The following is a 20,769-nucleotide window of genomic DNA, read 5'->3' on the forward strand; positions in this document are numbered from 1 at the left end:
AAATGTGGTCATAGCTCATAGTTGATGAAAAAAATTTAAAAACGAAAAAAATTGAAATCTCGAAAAAAACTCAAATTTTTGAAAAAGAAATGAATTTGGCATGAATTATGTTGCATAATTGAAATTGATTTTGAATTGATGAACTCTATATGCTTATTTTCTATAAATGATTATTTACTTTAATACTTGATGAAATCTGTTGAAAGTGATCATTGCTTACTAGGCTGTCTAACTCATTACCTCCTATTTTACTGTTTTTACAGATGTTGAGGAATTAAGATGATACAAGATATGAATGGAATAGTGATCAGAAGCAGAATCTCCATACTTTTAATTGAGGTTGAAAGTTTTATTGAATTTGATGTAAGACCTATGAATCATTGTTGAATTTATTGAGATATTAAAGAAGAAATTTAGATCGTTATGTTTTGAATTTAAATTATTGACTAATTATTCTGCTGTTGTTTTAGGATAGCATGATAAGATGCCTTGCATGCTTATGGGAAGAGTTTTCTATCGGTATGCAGTGGTTGCTATGACTCTCAATTCACAATCTCGGATTGGAGATATGACAGATTTTTTATACCGTAGATAGTGCATAAATTTTTTTTTTTTTTTTTAATAACGGACGCTATCGTCCATAATAACGGCCAACATTCATCTTTGAAGAAATTATCCAATAGTATGGGAACTCGTGGTTAGACAATGACCACCATCGTTACGATGGTCAACAATGATATTGGGAGCCCATTGCGAGGACAACGATGTCATCCAAAATTTTGAAATTTTGGGAGGGCTATTCTCCAAAGGCAATGGCTGACTCCAGAATGTAGGAAACCACGAACCATGAAGAAAGAGGGCAAAACAAGGGGCCACGAATTCCAGCTTCGAATGCAAATCTCGCAATCAGCTACTCTTAGCCAAGACTGCAAGATTAGACAAGCGCGTAGGCACACAGGAGTGAGATGGAGGGAGAGAAGTCATTGTCAATGGAATAAAGACCCCTGAGCGGAGCACAATACTGTCACTGAAAAAGAAATAAAAAATAAAAAAAAATATAAAAAAAATTTAAAGATGAATTATACTATATCTAATAATTTAAAAAACTTATATTTATCATCTTAAAATTTATTTTTACCAAATACTATAATTAATAACTTAATATAATGTTAATCAAATCATTAACTATAAATAAAATTTAAAAATTATATTAAAATTATTTTAAAAATGATCAAAATTAATGATCTTAAGTAATATAACATCCATTCAAAAATACCATAACATCCATATTCTCCTTGTTATTCAAAAATAATTTTAATTTTTTGTATGAAATAAATAGTTTCATTAATATTGTTGATTTAATTTAATGTAAATGTAGGTTTCATAAATTATTTGATATAGAAATAGTAGACGAAAGTCTCAGAAGATTTTTTTATAATTTATCGTAAATTATATATAACAATCGGTTGCATTTTTTTTTTTTTTTTTCCTTCTGTTTTTTGGTTAAGATTTCAAATATCATCCGCACATGACTAAGAAAGCAGTTCAGATTCCGAAGTATCATACTTTTTTATGAAAAAACTTGCTGTGGAGATGGATTATTATCTTGGATCATAAAAGGGGCCAAAAAGATCATATGAAAAGTTTTCCTGGACCAAAATTATATGGAACATACAGAGTTATAAGCAATCGTTGCGTGAACCACCTTAGTTTTTAATCATAATTGTAAAACTATCTGCTAGGAAACGGAGATCAGATAGACAATTGTGATTAAATAACGTGCCCATGTAGCAACAATCAATGCCCTATATATATATATATATATATATTAAAAAAAAAACAAATCATATGAGGAATTTTTGCTAAAAGGGTTATTAGAAATTGTCAGACAATCACCATATAAGTATAATATTGAAATATTACTGTTGCTCGTCTAACCGTAATTCCAAAACCATGCACTCATGCCATACACGAAGGGAACACCTGTGGTTGTGGTAAAATAAGCAACTCACATGATAACAATTCCGGCTTGTGTGTGTGTGTGTGTGTGTGTGTGTTTTAATATATATATAAAAAAAGAACTACCTTTTCTGATTCCCTGCATTATTTTTAATTTAAGAATTTTTTGTCTCCTCTATATATCTGCATTGTTTTCTCTTTTTCAGACACGAAGAACAATGGAGTCAACAGTCTGACCATTATCCACCATATAACGCCAAGACGTATCAAGTAACGCGGTTTGATCGAAGCCTTGATTGGAACGTATTACGACCCTCCCTTCTCCGATCCCTCTCCTCACATTCATTTGAGTTTTGTAGTTTATGCAACCATTTCTGCCATCTTGACCATATCTACTTCATGGAAATGGAATGGTAGGCCCCTCCCACCCCGCGGTGGCCATCAACATTCAACAACATGCAGTCCTCCATGGTTGTTCCCAGCTACAAGGGTCAGATGGAACGTTGGAGACTGAGCCCGGTGGGCCACGGCCCACGTCTCAAAATTCAAACTATAACGTGTAGTCTCAGCTGCCCCACCAGAGCCAAACTAGTTGGGATCCAGTTGGAAGAAAATTACTTTGATTCGTACGCATGCGCTTTTTGGTGCAAGCCTAATATATATATATATATATATATATAAAAGACAGGGAAAGAACCCTCTTAAAATAACTACAAGATATATTTAGCTCATGAATGAAATTAGAATCGAAATTAAAATAATCATATCCGCCAACGTATTTGAAGATATTTTTTTAATAATAAATATTGATGAATCAAAATAAAATATTTAATATTGATATATAGCCTGGCTCCACAAAACCTTCGAGACTAAGATTTCTTAATCAATCAGAGGCTTAGATTATAGACGTAGGCTATCCGAGATATGGACAGCCAAAAGGGTTCACGGCAATGCAAGCCATGCAGCTCGAACCAATTACCAAATCAGATAGGAACCGTTGAATGGCCCAGCTCGTTGCAAATCAGACCAACCCCCACGTGCCAGGTCAACTTGAGAAGTTTGTTGTATCGCCACCGTGACAAAGTTCGGTATTGCAACTGGGCACCAGATGTAGTACAACCGTAGTCCGGCATTCCTCAGGTTACATGCTTGGACATAATTTATGAGTTGGCCGAGGCATGCTACCTCTTTATTAGTGATGTGCATTCGATTTTTTTTTGATTTAAATTGATTTAAAATTATAAAAAATTAAATTTTATTTTATAGGATTAAGAATCAAATCGAAATAGTTTAAAACCAAACAAATCAAATCAAAATAATTTCAATCCGATCCGATTCAATAATTTGATTTTAATTTTTTTATACTAAAATTTTTATTTTATTTTAAATTTATTAAATTTTTTAATAATTTTATTATTTAAACTATAAAATTATATTTGAACTTAATTTAGATAGATCATAATTTAGAAGGAACGTGATAAGTAAGTCTGATTCAAAATTAAATTGAATAAATTATAAAAAATAATTTTTTTAAAAAAAAAATTATTCAAAGATTTTGTCACACGTTTTCCTAAACATGAATATCATCTAAAGAAATAGCATTAATCTGACTTATCATAATGAGATCTCAAAAAAATAAAAAAAAATATAAAATCTATATAAATATATTCTCAGAATATTAACATTTGAAAATGAACTACTTTAAACTTAAAGTAGAAATCTCCTTTCAAGGAGCAGATGCACGATGGATGGCGTGTAATAAAAAATTAATCAAATACAAGAGATAATATGGCGTATTATCTACCATGAGATTTGACACTGTCTAAGTGGACCATCTGATTCAAGTAATATTTAGTCCAGACATAAATATTAAATCAAAAAATTAAATAATTTTAATTTTTAATTAATTAAAATTATCAAATTAAATTCAAAGATCGGATCGATTAAAAAATTTTGATTTGATTACAAATCAAAATCAAAATTTTTAAAAAAAATTAAATCAAATATTAAAATAATTAATAATTTGATTTAATTTTTAATCGAATTATTTACACACCCCTGCTCTTCACCAGCCTTATGTGTCCCAAAAAGAAGATTGTCCAAATTGTGTCAGCTAAATGCAGGACCCAGTTACCAGTCAAAACAAAAAGGAGGTTTTAAACATTGGCACTCATTTTTCCGCTCTACCTGTTCTTGGTAAACCAAACTGTTCCACATTGACCCGTTTGCACCCTACCTATTACCACTAGCAACGTGGTGGATGCCAGCAATACTGGAGAATGTCCTTTTATTATTTTGAGTTCCGGTGAGCTCTGCATCCCATGGAAATTTGGATTGGTAAACGAAGCTGGACAAAAATCACTTCCGTTCCAAGTGCATGACCACTACCAAACACTGTTCTTTCTTTCTAAAAGTTTATTTTTTTCCTTTTTTTTTTTCAATTTCACACTGAGAATATCTCTATGTCACTGATTTAGCCCGCTTGTGCAAGCGTTTTCTTCTACTTCTCGCCACGGCATTTTCAGATTATATTGTATCCATTCGGCCCTTTCTGCCTTATGGTTTGCAAATCCTTCAGCCCGGAGCATGTATTAATTTTCCCCAACGGGGTTATTTGAATAATTTCTTGGACAATTCATTTTATATAATAACTTTAATGCTATATTTGGTTGGGATTATACAAGGATGGATGGATAAGATTGAAAGAATGGCTAATCTCTATCCATCATTTGGTTCAAAAAATTTAAAGAAAGATGGATGAAAAAGAAAAGATAGTTCATCCACCATGATCCATCAATTTGCATCCTCTCAAATTTGAAAGATGTAAGAAAAAATTGATGGAGTATTAATGAGCGAATTTTTGTATTGATAAAATCATTCCTCATTAATTTTTTTGACAAAAACTAAACTATTTTTTTTACTTTTTTATTTATATTATTTATATATTTTTATACATACTATTAATCATACACTATTAAATTTTATTAGTAATTATTTTAATTTTAATACATAATTTTGATAATTATAATTAAATAATTAAAATTATTTTCTATTTCTCTATTTTTATTTACTATTTTTAATTAATTAATTTTATAATATTAATTAACCATTTAAATTAAATTCTAAATTAATTAGTTATTTATATAATTAATTTATTAAATTATTTATTAAATTAAATTATATATTTATATAATTTTTATATAATTATAGATTATAATGATTATAAGTTTATATATTATTTATTTCTTTAATATAAATAAGTATTATAAATTGATAATAATAATATTTTTATCGAAAAATAATCTACTAAAAATGTTATATAAATATCATCTATCCTCCTTTTTATTTTTTTTGTACCAAATATAAGAGGGAATCATTTCTATCCATCTTTCTATGTTTTACTAGGCATATGAAAGAATGGATAAAAAATCTCCACCCATCCTATCTCTCATTCATTCTTTTTTATCCATCTTTTTTTCAATCTATCCTTCCTAGCAAACAGAGAGTAAGACTATTGTAGTGTTTTCATCCATCTTGTGATGGTTTTGGCCAAAGAACATAACAGTTGTTATGGTGTATGTTACATCTTATATAACGGTGTTAACAACAGTTATTTGGTCTTTCTTTCGAGGAGTTGAGAGTCTGGTTATTTCATTGTTCACCAAATGTTTATTGTTTTTTCATGCCTACAAATATTTTTTCCAAATATCTTTATGAACATGAACAGTGAGATGACCTGATAATACCGTTATTTTGTTGTCGTCCAATATTTATCTTCGTAACTCCACACTGCGGTATCTTCTCAATAAAACCTGCACACCGCAGTAAAATAATAGGAATGACCAATTCACAGTATAGTTACCCACTGCCAGACTTTTCAGGGTGCACCATTCAAGAACTGAATCGAGGACCTTTTTTCAGGGTGCACCATTCAAGAACTGAATCGAGGACCTTTGCATGCCAAGGACAGGTGTGTAACCACTAAGGCAAGCTTTGATTAATAAAGTTAAAAGAGCATTACCAAGACCTTGATTCATATAGGTGGCTCTCTGAATGTAAGGTGATGGACGAATTTAGAAATCACAATGTCGCATTAGTTTTGCTGCAGATACGAGTTTGAACATGCCAACAATATTATCGACATATCTCAGAACCCTGGACCAACTCCTCGCCATATGTCTAAGTTGAGCTCACACAAGGATAAGCTCTTTATTTTTGAACAGGAAAAAAGATAAGCTCTTTATTTGATGAAATAAACCAAATTTCAAAGACGATAACGACCATGATATGCCCTCTGAATGCCCCTGCTATGTTTGTCAATTGGCAGCTTTAATCAGACGACAAATATAATCCAAATTGTGACAGGGCAACCTGCAGTTTGAGTTAGTGATTCTGATACACATTGGAAAATCGGATGTGATGCATTTGATAATTTGATGTCTTCCCTGGAATTTGACAATGCAATCACAAAGAGTGAACTTCTTAAATGCTCTCTCCAAGTACAACTTGTTACGACAATTGATGGGGTCCCAGAATTGTCTGGGACAATATTGATTGGAGGGGCCTTGGATGATATCAGTTCTGCACCATCCCGAGGAAAGAAGGGGAAAACAGAATTGTTCCTTAAAAGTCATGGGAAATGTAAGTAGATTGATTTCTTCAAAAGTAGGAGCTTTCAGAGTCATCACTTCGACAAGAGGTGCTCAGCCGTGAATGCTTGTCGATGCCTGTCCCATGAACACATTGATACAGTGATTGCACAACTTCAGACATGGAGGGGCGGAACTCAGGCTCAGGCTAGAATAAAATAATGAAAAAAGTTGGCACATGTTCAGTAAAAAAATTCAGTTCCAGGTACCACATTCTAATTAACTGAAACAATATAAATACAAACAGTGATAGGCAAGTGTAAAGGATTTCAGGTTAGAACTATCAAAAATATTAATCCTCAAAGAAATATCGTAAAGATAGTTTCCAAAACTTGCATACTTCATAAGCTGAGCATGAGCACACTGGTCATACCCAGGTTTGAAGCTTAAGTATCACCCCTCTAGGTTGCCCCAAATACGAGTGGGAATCCCCCGCCTCCCTCCCCCCTAGTGAAATCCTGGATTGGAGTCTCAGACCAGCCCAAGTACTCATAGCAGCAGGACTCTCTCCTAGCCTCAAAAAAAATCATAATAATGAAACAGTTCACCTTTTCTACCAAAGTGTTTTATTTTGTTGATTGGACCCACAACACCCATCCCAACCCCCCTCCCCCCCTTCTTCCCCACTCCCAACCAAAATGACAAAAAAAGGGGGGAAAAAACCTTAATTGGTGCAAGCACTCTATATGATAAGGTTTAGGAAGCACTTTACCTGGATGCATAGCGCAATAACATCAGCAAATCGAGATAATGATTTTGGGGGGTAGAGCCCACGGAGGGCAGGGTCTACCATCTGCATCAGTGAAGTGATGTCATGGAGTTGCGGCGCTGCCCAACGAACCAACGTTTGTTCCGTTATTGACTTAGAACTGAAAAACACAGAAAGCAGTCATGAACTGTGGGACCCAGCTGAAAGTAAATCTCTCTGTTGCTATTTGCACCATATATCTGTGTGTGGGAGGGGTGCACATGCTGGTTTATAAATATGAAAGGTGTCACCGGAAGTTCTTTAGATGGCAATTCAATGACCTGTCTACAATCATAACCTGGACAAGTCAAGAGAAATTGGGTTATCCAGATGATGCAATGTATGTATCCAGAAAAGCAAAATATCTGCTATAATTGCACCAGTTAAATGGCCAAAAACCATACGGTGCAGACTCCATACATCCTATGTGTATCATCACCCAATCAATGCACAAATATGTGTACAAAGTTTTCAAGCAAGGATTTGCAATTGCCTACTCGTAGTTGTGCATCAATCTCAAAGATATCCTCACAATTTGGCTTAAAACTCTAGAATCTTCTAGGGATGCGAGGAGATCTCCAATAGATGCATGCAAGGAGTTCGCCAACAGGCGTACGATGAAACATGTATACTAGATGGTATCATAGCATCAGCTAAAAGAAGATAGTGCCTTCATTTGGGGTGCCTTGAAAGATTTATCATATTGGTGCGTTGAGATCTGCAACTATTCCTTCCAGCAAGTTGGAAATCAGATAGCAGACTTGAAAAGTAAAGGGCCTAATTTCAGCCAGAACCAACAGCTGGGTATTTTTGGTATATATGGTATCAACTCCCTTTCACCCGCAAGTTCCAGTGCTATGGTACAGTGTTGACTAGATGATTGAGATTTGTAAAGTACAATGTACTTATTTCTTTCATTACCTGTCAAAAGGCTTGCGACCTGTCAATAGCTCTAGCATGACCACCCCAAAGCTGTAGACATCGCTCTTCATTGTATAGGCAGATGGTTTTGTACATTCAGGAGCATTGTATCCAGGCCCCAAGTTCTCGCTCGTATCCTGATGCAGTAGGATGTAAAGCCAATGTCATAGTTTGCGAATAAGAAGAACGATCTCACAATGTGGTAAACCAATGATTTTCAATACCTCATAAAAGATAGCCACACCACAGTCAGACAGGTGGGGATTGAGCTCAGCATCAAGCAAGATGTTGGCAGACTTCATATTTTTATGAATAACAGATGGGGAACAGATGCCATGCAGGTACCTGGACAAAGACATGCCTCATATGTTAATTCAGTGGAAAAAGGCAGATATGGAACTCAAATTAACTGGTGTATGAAAGATTCTTGCTGATAGCACATGTAAATAAGAAGCTACAGGGAGTGAGTTAAAATGAAGAATTTAGAATGTGTGTTCCCAATGACCAAAAACAAGGCATAAATCCAACAACACAGAATGCAAAAACCATACAGATGACCAGAAAACACAACATGGAGGCCATTTCATTAACTTTGAATTCTTAAAGAAGATAGCAAGGCTACAAAGCTCTGCTAACATCCTTGAAGAAAAGATCCGTATACGTTTTCACACAATTGTATTTAAGAATAGGGCTTGGCTTCGTCAGGAAGGTTTATACTTTTGGCGAGTTTTAGGATGATTGGGAAAACAAATTTGAGATTTCTGGTAATTATGTAGACACTCTTAACAAGTCCAGTCATTTACTGAAAAACCTAAATTGTTAATTTCACATGGAGAAGAGGGAAAATTCCAAAGATACTCCACCAATAACCACACATAGTTAGTCAAACTTTTAAATGATTATGTTCACTCTCAACCTCACCATATTATTTATTGTCTAATTTTTAGCCCACCCAGTATTCATTCATTCATTGGTTGCCACACATGTAATAATAATTATTAGTAATCATAAGAATATCATTTTACTAATATAAAAGAATGCACAAAAAAGTCATGTTGATTAAGATTACAGCCAAGAGCCATGAGAATATATATATATATACATATACATATATATACATACATATATATATATATACATACATATATATATATATATACATACATATACACATATATATAATACATATACACATATATATATATACATATACATACATATATATATATAATATATACATATATATATATATATATATATATATATATATATATATATATATATATATATATATATATATATATGTATATATATATATATATATACATACATACATACATATATATACATACATACATACATACATACATACATACATACATATATATATATATATATATATATATATATATATATATATATATATATATATAATAAGCAAATATGGAAAGTACTTATAAATTTCCAAAGTTGTCAAAATATGCTGAGTCATGCCATTCGCGTTGTGTTCGTATATTATCAGACATAAGGGAAAAAGTTTACTCTATTAATCACAGCACAATTTCAGAATTTTTTTTGCAAAGTTTGTCAAAATTGTCCACGCATAAATCCATGTGTTCTTTTTTACTAATCTCTTTTAAATGCCTAGACATTTTCAAAATACCACACCAATTTAACCATGAAACCTGACCTGACTATAAGGATATCTCTGATCAAATTCAGGATGATGAAATAACTTAGTATTAAAGAACATACAATGATTGTCATATATTTTCCATACCCTGCATGTCCAAAATATAAACTTACTCTAGAGCACGTGCTGTCCCAAGAGCAATCCTAACACGAGTATCCCAGGTTAATGGTTTGCTGTATTCATCTGACAGATGTAAAAAATCATGAAGAGATCCATTCATTTGGAACTCATAGATTAAGAGATGGTAGCAAGGCTCCGAGCAATAACCCAGAAGTTCAGCAATGTTTGGATGGCGCAGCTTGGAAATGCCAGAAACTAATTCCATGAAGTCATAAGAAGTGCCTCCAGAGAGATTTATCAAATCTATCTTCTTCACAGCCAAAACCTGAGAAAGAATCATATATGATGAATTTTTACAGTTATATATGAGTAACAGCTAACATTTGTTAAATATAAGATCTTCACCAAAGTATGATCTTATTTTTTTTAAGTTACAAGCAGTTTAAGTCTCTGGTATCTTATAATACTTCATGTTCTAACAGGCTTTAATAGCACAGCATCATAACCACAATCTCAGATGACCAGCCTTATACTAGTTGCTTAAAGCTTAATAATGACAAATATGCTCACTTCAAATTGAATATATGTGCTCTTTAGAAGGGGTTTATTCAAATAAAAAAAATTGGAGAACATTGGAGGTTTTAGGAAAATATAAACAGTATGAACTTAAAAAGGGACAAAACAATTAAGAAATATAGGTTACAGGCTTCCCAACACAATAATGTCATGCATTTAAACAATGGCAGTCCAAATTGCTGAGGAGCAGTTCCTTTTTTTTTGGTTCAACAAAATTATGCCCCATGGTATCCCATGGTATGCCATGTTTCTAGTTCATGCCTCAGTTTGCTAAAATCTATTAAAACACAAACATATTCACCCATTTTTTCATTAAAAATGTGATGCCAGTGTCAAGCTTAGGTGGGAAAATTTTACAGGTAACATTATATACATTTCCAATCATTATAAACCCTAAGCAAAATATGAAATTAGCCAAAGAACAAATGAGGAGGAATGCTCAAAGTCCAGAAGTTTCATCAAAAGATGGCCACCACCGATTGTTGAATGCTCTTTGAGTGTTTTAAAAGGTTTACCAGTCAACTAAGTAAGGTTTAAAGTTTAAAGTATGTGCCAATGGGCGTGCATGGGTCCTGCTGGAACATGCGTGACCATTCCAATTTCTTTAAAGAAATTGGACTGCCATTGTTTAAATGCCTGACCAGTCCAATTTCTTTAAAAGAACAGATGGGTACAGCACCAACTTCAGCTGGTGCCTGGCAACAGCCCAGCACATTTCTTGCCTGGCAGCACTGGAAACCTTGCAATTTAAGTAGTGTTAAATGACGTTGTTCAACATGAATCAGAGTTTCATGCACCTGCTTTAGTTTTTGAGTTCATATGGTGATGCCCATTTGGATAAAAGAGGATCATACCAAAAAAAGAAAGGTGGTTCATGGCTCGGCTAGGTTATTTTATTTATTTATTTATAAGGATACAATGGATTTGCTTAGAGTAGGTGCAGATCATCAATTTAATATACGCTACCACCGAACATTAGTATATCAAGGATCATAACTGACTAGTGATATTTGCACAAGTGGCACTTGCATGGCAATATCCTTTGATATTTTTCTGAAAATATTTGTCTGAAGTTTCTATTATTTAATATAATCATCTAATAGGAGTATATAGTGGCTGTTGTAGTATCTTGTTTGGGTGTACCTCCAAGAATATCCATCTCAATCGAACTATTTGTCTATTCTCCATATTTGGCTGTTGGGACTACTGCTGGCTAAACCTGCTGACCCCCATGAACCAAACCAAAATAAATGGGTTCAGCTTAGCTATTACTAAATGTGGGTCGGAAAAGGTTCAACCTCAAACCAATCTGTTCCGGCAATGGGTAGGTACAGGTTAGAAGTTTTTTTCCCTGAACTTGCTTCAACCCGACCTAAATCCGACTCATTGCCACCCCCGCTTGACCCGGACCTGCCAACCCGCACGAACCCACCCAAAATAAATAGGTTCGGGTTGGCCATTTCTAATTTCAGTCTGAGATGGATCAACCTGAAAATAGCCCTTTTATAAATGGGTGGGTGTGGATTGGGATTTTTTTTTTTTTACCCAAAACCGACCTGACCCAATCCATTGCGGCCCTTTGTTGGGACCAATATACCTATTTGAATTTTGCCACATTTTTTATACCATGACAATGAAGGGATGTCCCCCCTGTTGCCAAGGCAGCAAAATCTCTTCTTCTGATCAATACTTTCTAAAGAATAATAAATCATTATGAAAACTCATGATAACAATCTCAGGAGTAAGGAGAAGGAAAAGCACATGGATGTGGAAATGCTGCTACCTGATATAGTCTCAAGCAGAACCATTGATGGTAAAACAAAAAGAAGAAGCATGGAATGAGCAACAAAACATTGTTCCACAGCCATAAACATCATATATTACTATCAAGCAACTTCACCTATAAAAAATGATCAACACACATGTAGAGAATGAGCAAAAGCATCTATGACATGCATGATGGATGACAAAGCAATCTATTAGAACTTCATATGTTTTTACCACCCCTGGCATAAATACTCAGCAAGTTCTTGGGAAGATATACGTGGTTTTATTTTATAGAAAAACTCCGATCATCTATAAGTTGCAATACATATAAGAGTGCCTCATTCAATTTACACAGAGGCAGACAAACACACATGCATGAGCATGCACAATCAGATGCATCCAGAAGAAACCATACCTTTCCATCAGCATATTTTGTTTTGTAAACACTCCCAATAGTTCCCTGTCCAAGGAGACAGCTTGCACTAAAGCTTCCAGTAGCTGCTTGCAGATCTACTAACGAATAAGCTGTGATACTGACAGCATTTGTATTGTGTTTGGGATTTAACTTAACTGCAAACTCATTATCACTAAATACTTTGTATGGCTCGGGTGGGGGTCTAAGACCCATGGACAAAGGTGTCTCCAATGCCTTTATGTCAATTGAAGAAGAAGATTCTTTAAGCCCTGTCAAAAGATCACATAATTGGTCGGTAACATAAATAGTCACAGATTACATAAATAAATAATATTGGTCGAACTCATTAGGTAAATATTACACAATTAATGTGTTGCAAGCGAGAGCAAGAAGACATCAAGTAAAAATCATTAGGAATGGGATAGTCCCTTGTTCACATGATCATACATTGATGTCGAACAACATGAATGCTAATTCAATCCGGTCAATCTTCCTGCCAACAGGAACAAGAGTACAAGGCCATTGGCAAGGATACAAGGTTTCCCTTCAGAAGATAAACCTATCAACTGCCAAACAATGATAACAGATAATCGAGCATGATAAGACATTGAAAATAGATTATCAAAAAGGTGCACCTAACAAAGAATTTGTGCATCATTTATGTGTTTCTATACCTAAAAGAGTAAATACATACGAAAGCAGCTATTTAATAGATTTATATGTTGAAACTAAAAAAATATTCCAATATAAAAGTTTAAGAGGGGCCACCTAGTTCATGAGAAACCAGAGGTGTTGATGATATGTTCTGGCTAGATCCGTCATCAATATAATGGGATGATGACGAAGATTTTCGCTTAATCAGAGCCAATAAAATCAAAGAAATGACCAACACAGCAATCACTGTTCCAGCAATGACTGCTCCATTCACAACTGACTGCATGCCCTTCTTTCCACCAGTATGAGAATTAGTATTTGAAGCCTTATCCATTCCTGGAGGTGCTGGTCCAGATGACCAAGAATTTCCGCCAATCCTTTTGAAAGAAATCAGCAACACAAAATGTAATAACCACTGAAAATCAACTTTGACCAAAAGAGAACTGGAAATGGCTTACCAACAATAATAGCATACTCACTGAAGGGTATCTATATTTTTCAATTTATTTGGAATCCAGCCATTGAACTGGTTGTTTTCAACATTCCTATCAGCACAAAAAAGCAATAGTTGTTAGAGGTTGCACAGATAATTAACAACAATTGCCGAAACAAGACAGCTAAAAACTGTTTCAATCTTTTAAGGCATTCAAAGATTGAACATAACAGTAAATGGATAAAATAAAATTTCTCTGAAAAAATACTAGCTATTATAGGTTACCAAAATCTTCAGCTGATTTAACATAACAGCATCCATCCTTTCAAAAATTGTTCAAGGATGTGCTCGCACATTCTGCTAAATCATGATAATATTTGCACTTTTCGTGACTTAGAAGTAAGCAAATACTTATTTTCTAAAAAATAAGAAAATAATTATTTCTGAATTTGGAAAAAATTACTTGCATTTTTAACTTTTAGGAGATTTCTTTTTTTTTTCTTCAACTCTCATCATTTTCCTACCCTCAACCCATGGTTTCCATGAAAATTCCACCAAACATGTGGTAAATCAAAATTAATGGCCAAGTTTCATAAATTTTGAAATAAAGAAAAGTATGGTAACATGAATCTCCAAATTTAGCCTGAATATCTGCAACTCTGGCTGTCCCTTTTTTTTTGTAATTAATGGGAGCATAGATATGCTATTCTAGAAGGAGCTTAGGAGTTATCTGTAAGACTAGTCATGGTTTTTAGAACAGGGTTGCTTGAATTATTGCATGCATTGCTAAGAGGCATATTTTACAATTCATGAGCTACTCGTATGGTACACTTACAGATCCTCGAGAGGAAGATTAGCAAGAACATTGATTGAACCACTGAGCTGATTGTTCTGTAAGTGCCTGTAGAAAGAAATACAACCACTATTAGGTCAAAAGAACATAAGAAAAATGGTATAAATGAGGATAACTTTTCAGTTCCTTACAGAGTTTTGAGACCTTTTAGGGATCGCAAACTGGGAGGTAGATTACCAGAGAGCTGGTTGAATGAGAGATACCTGATATCATGACCTGAGACTATCAATAAAAGAATATAATACTTGCACAATGATCTTGCGTTATGAATTATGGTCACACAAGAAGACATCATTAATAGGCAAGAATTACAAGCACACAATTCAAGCATATGCACGTCTGAATTGCTAAAACAACATGCTACCAGAAAGGGAATAGCCTCAGATCCATGAATGCATATGCAAATGGTGAAAGCTTATACTGGTTGTTAGAAAGTCATTGTCAAATTGAAAATCTGTGCTAAAGCAGAAGTTGGAAAAATAAAATGGACCAATATTGTTGAACTGATTATTAGGTGCATCTGCAGGATAGATGCAGAATTGTGATTACATCATGACATTGAGCAATAAAACACTAAAGTTATCTGATCCATAGATAGATTTGAAAATCCAGACATCTTCAATCAGTTGCACAATGATTTTTGAGTAGTGCATTTCACCATCCTCGTCTTCTGTCATTCTTACATAGTGCAGTGAGTGCATAATGCATCTCCCACTCTCTCTGTCCCCCCCACTCCTCCTCTCCCTCTCCCCATGCATATGTGCACACATGCATAACAGATCAATTGATGAAAACGAGGTATTCAAACACTATGGTTGTCTGGTATATTAAGGGGCAAACGGACAATTCTTTTTCTTGTCAATCAATTGTTAATGTTCTAACTAGAATATTTGTGGAATCATTTGTCCCAATACATAATGGATCATCCCAGTATACATAAAAAAATAATTCAATTGGGGAAGGGGTGGTTCTTGTAAAATCCCTATAAAATATCTAGGGTGGAGCATGGTCCGGTTTGGATCGGTTTCATGCTCAAACCTAAGCCGAACCAATCCTAAACAGTTTGGCATTTCTAAAAACCAAACCGGACCAATAGAAGATTAAAACCAAACCAACATGATTTCAACAGTCTGGTTTGGTTTGGTTTACTCTTTTTTTTTTTTTTTGATGATTCATGAAGACTTGTTTTCTTTTCACATAAGAGTACCACCAAGAGAATTTATCAAATAAAATAATTTAAATTGACATAAGATATTGTTACTTAACAAAATGAAATTCTTAAACAAATACCATCATTAAGGATTAAGATAAAGATCTCCAACATATTACAAAAAAAATAAACAATCCAGTAAGTAAGTCACTTAGGATTTAAAGCTAATCAGCACAAAACTAAATTGATAAACAACACCATAAATCCAGAATTATTTTCTAATACATTAATACTCCAACATAAATAACACCCTAATCAAAATGACGTTGTTTTATTAAAGCCGGTCCGATTCAATTTGAGAGCAATTTTATTTACCAACAAACCTGAACCAATCCAAACCTATTTTTTATATGTCAAAAACCAATCAAACCAAACCGAATAAAATTTTAAACCAAACCAAACCTGCAGTTTGGTTCAGTTTTTACTGGTTTTATTGGTTCAGATTCGGTTTTTCCTCACCCCTAAAAATATCTGTGCCCACCAAATATATAGCACTATATTATTCTCACTATTAACATTCCCAATAACAAGTGATGCATTAACCCTACCAAAAATGCTCAAGAGATTCAATATAATTTGGTAAGAATCTTTCTTCATCCGATCTTGATCATCATGGAACATTTTTAGCAATAAACACACATTTTTTAATTATGATTTTAAATTCATTCAAAAGCATGTTTAACTCGTCAATATAAGGCTAGAATTAATCAAACCTCAGGAAAAAAAATGAAAATATTTGAAAAATAAATAATGTTGCATAACTTGTCCATAAAATTTGTCCAAATAAACTAAAGATAGAAATTTTTGGCGCAACGAAATCAGCAAGATACAGAAGAAATTTTCAATGTTCAGGAAAATATGTGACTAGTTCAGAATCATAATTGTAGCAAATAGCAAAATCTGGCCTGCCTGCACCGAAGAATTAAACAGAATTATGATATGATAATCAAGTGACAGCTAACTTACATCTCTGAGAGTCTAGAAAGCTTTCCAAAGACATCATTCAACTGCCCATTCAGTTGATTTCTTTGAAGATTTCTGCATGACAACATGAACTGGTTCATGATTAAAGAGCAACAACACAACAAGAAGCATGCAAAATGCAACACAGAGAGTTGTTCTCACATATATTCAATATCAGTCATTTGCGAAATTGAATAAGGAATTCCGCCAGTAAATGCATTCTCAGCAAGATTTCTGCATACAAAATCCATAGTTTGTAAAGAAGGAACTCTACAAAAGCATCCAGATCTCATTATTCCATGAAGCAACGTCTAGATTTTTGAAGAGTTTACTTAATATGGATGCAGCTGCATCAATATGCCAAACTGATTTGTTCTAGGAAAAGGAAGATATATATACCCCTACAGTGTTCTATTGTAATGTATATGTACATGAAAAGATTGCAAACTCAAGCATTAGATTTGATAAATAAATGAAACTTGGAGAAGCGACTTACAGGTGTTCTACTTTGGGAGGAAGTTGATATGGAATATCGCCTTTAAGGTTGTTCTTGCTCATATCACTGCACCAAGACAAATGACAAGTTCACATTAGATTCCAACATGATGGTGGCAAATATATGAATTCTCAAAGCTATTTCTTACAAATAAGTTACTGATGTCAAGCTTGACAGTTGATAACCCAATAAGCCAGTCAAACCAAGACCTGAAAGGGAGCTGCTCAATTGGAAAGAAGAAAACACACAATTTAGCGCAATTTGTGTCAAGATCGTGATAAAAGATATTCAGTAGTATAACGCCCAGGAAAGTTACATGAGATGGAGACTGTCCTATGAAACCTAGAAAGCAAACCTTCTGAATTAATGTGGGTCATATAGTAAAATCAGTCTACTTTTTCTTTTTTGGTTGATAGACAGTATCATGAAAATATCTTCTTCTTTACTTCTTTTCTCTAATCCTATTATAGGTATTTTCTAGACATGTTTCCTCTATTAGTAGTGTCCATTAAGTGTTACCAACAATCATTTTCTTCCTTGGAAATAAACAGTTATCAATATTCAGCTCTTAAAACTGTCAATTTGAGGGGAATGATACTATCTTTTACACTTTCAAGAAATTGACGTAAATAACTAGAGTTTCCCAACTATAGTATCCACTGATGAATCAGGTAACACAAAGATCAATACATTTCTGTCACAGATGAGTCTGAGCACTTGACTCCTTTCCAGTCATCGCCACAGGGGTCGCCACCAGTTGAACTCCAACCAGTCAACTGTGGGGGGGAATTTAAGCTTTTGAATAGAACATTAAGCGCTGAAACTGCAACAGAAAAATAGGAAATGATTAATCATAAATCAAGCTTTTTTCCAAATTTTTTCTTTATAGATCCTCATTCACCAGGTATTCTGAGAACAAGAAATGAATATAAAACATAAAAGAAATGCTTTATACTCTTCGAAAGAATTAGGACCTGAGCAGAATATGTACAGAAAACAAAACAAGGTATGTATTGAAAGTTGAAACAGCATTGTTAGACCAAGGAGAAATATCAAAATCTCTTCTCTGCCCTCTCTATTAAAAATGACCAACTACTTTATATGTAGATAATGAGTACATCTTTATCTTAATGTTTCTAATCATACCATTACACATGCTAATCTTAAATATTCTGCTTCCTTTGCGTATGCTATTATATGTGCATGAACTTCCACAACATTTCATGAGGAAATTTAACAGATCTAATTAAGATTTAAAAAAAAAAAAAACAAATAAAAACTTTAAGAAGACTATAAATGGGTCCATATATTTTGTCAGTTTAAGCTACACCTGGCACAATCTTGATATGATTAGTAAATGCAGCTTTTGTTATTTTTATGCTATACCCATATGGGATAATATTAAGTGCCAAAGAATCTAATTTTGTCAGGCTTCAACAATGGCATCCTATAAAAGCAAATAAAGCAATAAGTACCTGAGAGTAGTTATATGCATGCAAGAATTGATTGCAGTCAGTATGACCCATGACTTATGTTCTGATCAATGGAACAAAAGATTGTGCATGCCATGGAAATTAGTGACATACTGTTACCTTGAAGACATTTGCAGTTAAGGTTCGGGCTAGATAAAAAAAGTGCAAACAAGGCCATATTGGATCACTAGTTGTGCAATCAACTGTTATCGGACGAACAGCTTCAGAGAAAGACTATAATTGCTCCAAACCCAAGGTTTTGATATGTATCTGATGATCCAAATCCACTCAATTGATGAGTCAATCAAAATGTAAGCATGATGGTTGTCCTGAAGACATAACAGTTAAGCTCGGTAATGTTTCTTTTAAGTGAATTTTCTAGATATAAAATGATATTTTAAAGGGGGAAAACACTCAGTAGTTTGCTTTTATTGTACTGTCACAGAGTGAAGATACTGAACAGTATGTTTGTTTCTTTTTACAGTCAAATAGATGGATAGATCTTATGCCTTCATTTTACTAAAGAAGACAGGTAATTCAGATACCATTTTAACTCAGTAACTATGCCTACAGCGCTACTTCTCTTTACTAGAAAGTTGCTTCTTGAACTTTGACTTCTTAGGACTACAAGAGACTGATATGTGAAATATGGACTCGTTAAGTTCTTGAATTGCATGTGTCATCAACAATCTCTTATTATAAGCATATTAATAGTAGCAGCAGCAGGAGCAATTCAAAAATAAAGCGCGATTAACCACCTTGTCGCACTTCGCAGTGCCACCTTATTAACATGGCAATTGAAATGAGGTATCACTAGATAAGTCTAGAAACAGGAATTTTACTGCATATACAACCTTTTTTTTTAAAGAAAAAAAGTCGTTTTAAGGAAAAAAAAAAAATCCTTGCAAAGCAAATCCATTTTTGCGATTTTGAAGAAGGAAGTATGATCGCAACATCTAAAACTCAAAAATTTCCAGCTTGCTTCTCCAATCATAGAAGAAACAGGTTAAAAGAGATCCAATCACTAGACCTCTAAAACAGGCATCTTATCGAATTGGATGCAGCAATAAATCACACTTACCATCATCTTGGTCGGTCTCGGCGAAGGACGGGTAGAACAGTCGCAGAGCCAGGGCAAGAAGCAGTGCAAGATAGCGAACCATCTCTGGAGTATAGCAGAGACGGTAGGGTTTGGAGATTCATGCCATAAAAATGGGAGGGGGAAGTGGGACGAGGGAGGAGGAGGGTGGAGTTTGGGGGAAGGTGGGAGCCCCAGCAAGGATGGCAAGTTCGGTTATTTTTCTTGGACCGATTCGTTTCCAAGAATAGGAGGGAGTTGCGGGAGGAGGCAGGGGACGCCAGCGACATTGGAGGGAGGGCGGAGCACCGAGAGAATTGGCGAGCCTCTGGTTTTCTTTGTTGTTTCGTTTGTTGCTGCAGCGAGAAGGGTAGAAGACACGCGGTTTTGGTTCGGTTGGGCGGTTTCTAGAAACCATTCGAGGACCTGGACCCGAGTGTTCTTTTGGATTTTCCAGCGTATACATCCTTATAAACAGGGTAAAAGTGAAAATTTTTCATTTGAGTTTAAATTTAAAAATAATTTTTTAATTAAATTTTATTTAAAAATTATTTTTTAATAAATATAAATAATTAAATTATTTTTATAATTATAAATTAATACTAAAATAATATTACGATATTAAAAAATAATATTATCTTATTATAAAGTAATATTGTGTTAGTATAAAATAATACTACTTTATTATGAGGTAAGAGTATTACAAAATAGTACTTCTTTATTATAATACAGTACTGTCTTATTATAAAATAGTATTATCTTATTATAATATAATATTATTATAAAATAATATTATTTTATTATAAAATAGTACTGTCATAT

At 33.8% G+C, this 20,769-nt stretch overlaps 1 protein-coding gene across 2 annotated transcripts; it reads right to left on the reverse strand.

The window, feature by feature from the left end:
• Positions 1–6,015: 6,015 nt before the first annotated feature.
• Positions 6,016–20,353, reverse strand: LOC105039358 (protein STRUBBELIG-RECEPTOR FAMILY 5). 2 transcript variants are annotated; one of them, XM_010915497.4, is made up of 16 exons: positions 19,951–20,347; positions 18,088–18,220; positions 17,546–17,617; positions 17,398–17,463; positions 17,064–17,135; positions 16,905–16,976; positions 14,860–14,931; positions 14,711–14,776; positions 13,922–13,987; positions 13,557–13,819; positions 12,789–13,057; positions 10,084–10,355; positions 8,502–8,622; positions 8,278–8,414; positions 7,321–7,477; positions 6,016–6,756 (listed from the first exon to the last, which is right to left on the reverse strand). In XM_010915497.4, exons 1-16 carry the CDS (start codon positions 20,030–20,032, stop codon positions 6,619–6,621), a joined length of 2,058 nt encoding a protein of 685 aa, XP_010913799.1. In that variant the 5' UTR covers positions 20,033–20,347; the 3' UTR covers positions 6,016–6,618. The 2 variants fall into 2 exon arrangements, with proteins under 2 accessions (XP_010913799.1, XP_010913801.1); XM_010915499.4 differs by lacking the exon at positions 6,016–6,756 and having other exon boundaries at positions 7,335–7,654; positions 19,951–20,353.
• Between the last annotated feature and the right edge of the window lie 416 nt (positions 20,354–20,769).

This window comes from Elaeis guineensis, chromosome 1 (assembly GCF_000442705.2).
Source record: "Elaeis guineensis isolate ETL-2024a chromosome 1, EG11, whole genome shotgun sequence".
Classification (NCBI taxonomy): Eukaryota; Viridiplantae; Streptophyta; class Magnoliopsida; order Arecales; family Arecaceae; genus Elaeis; species Elaeis guineensis.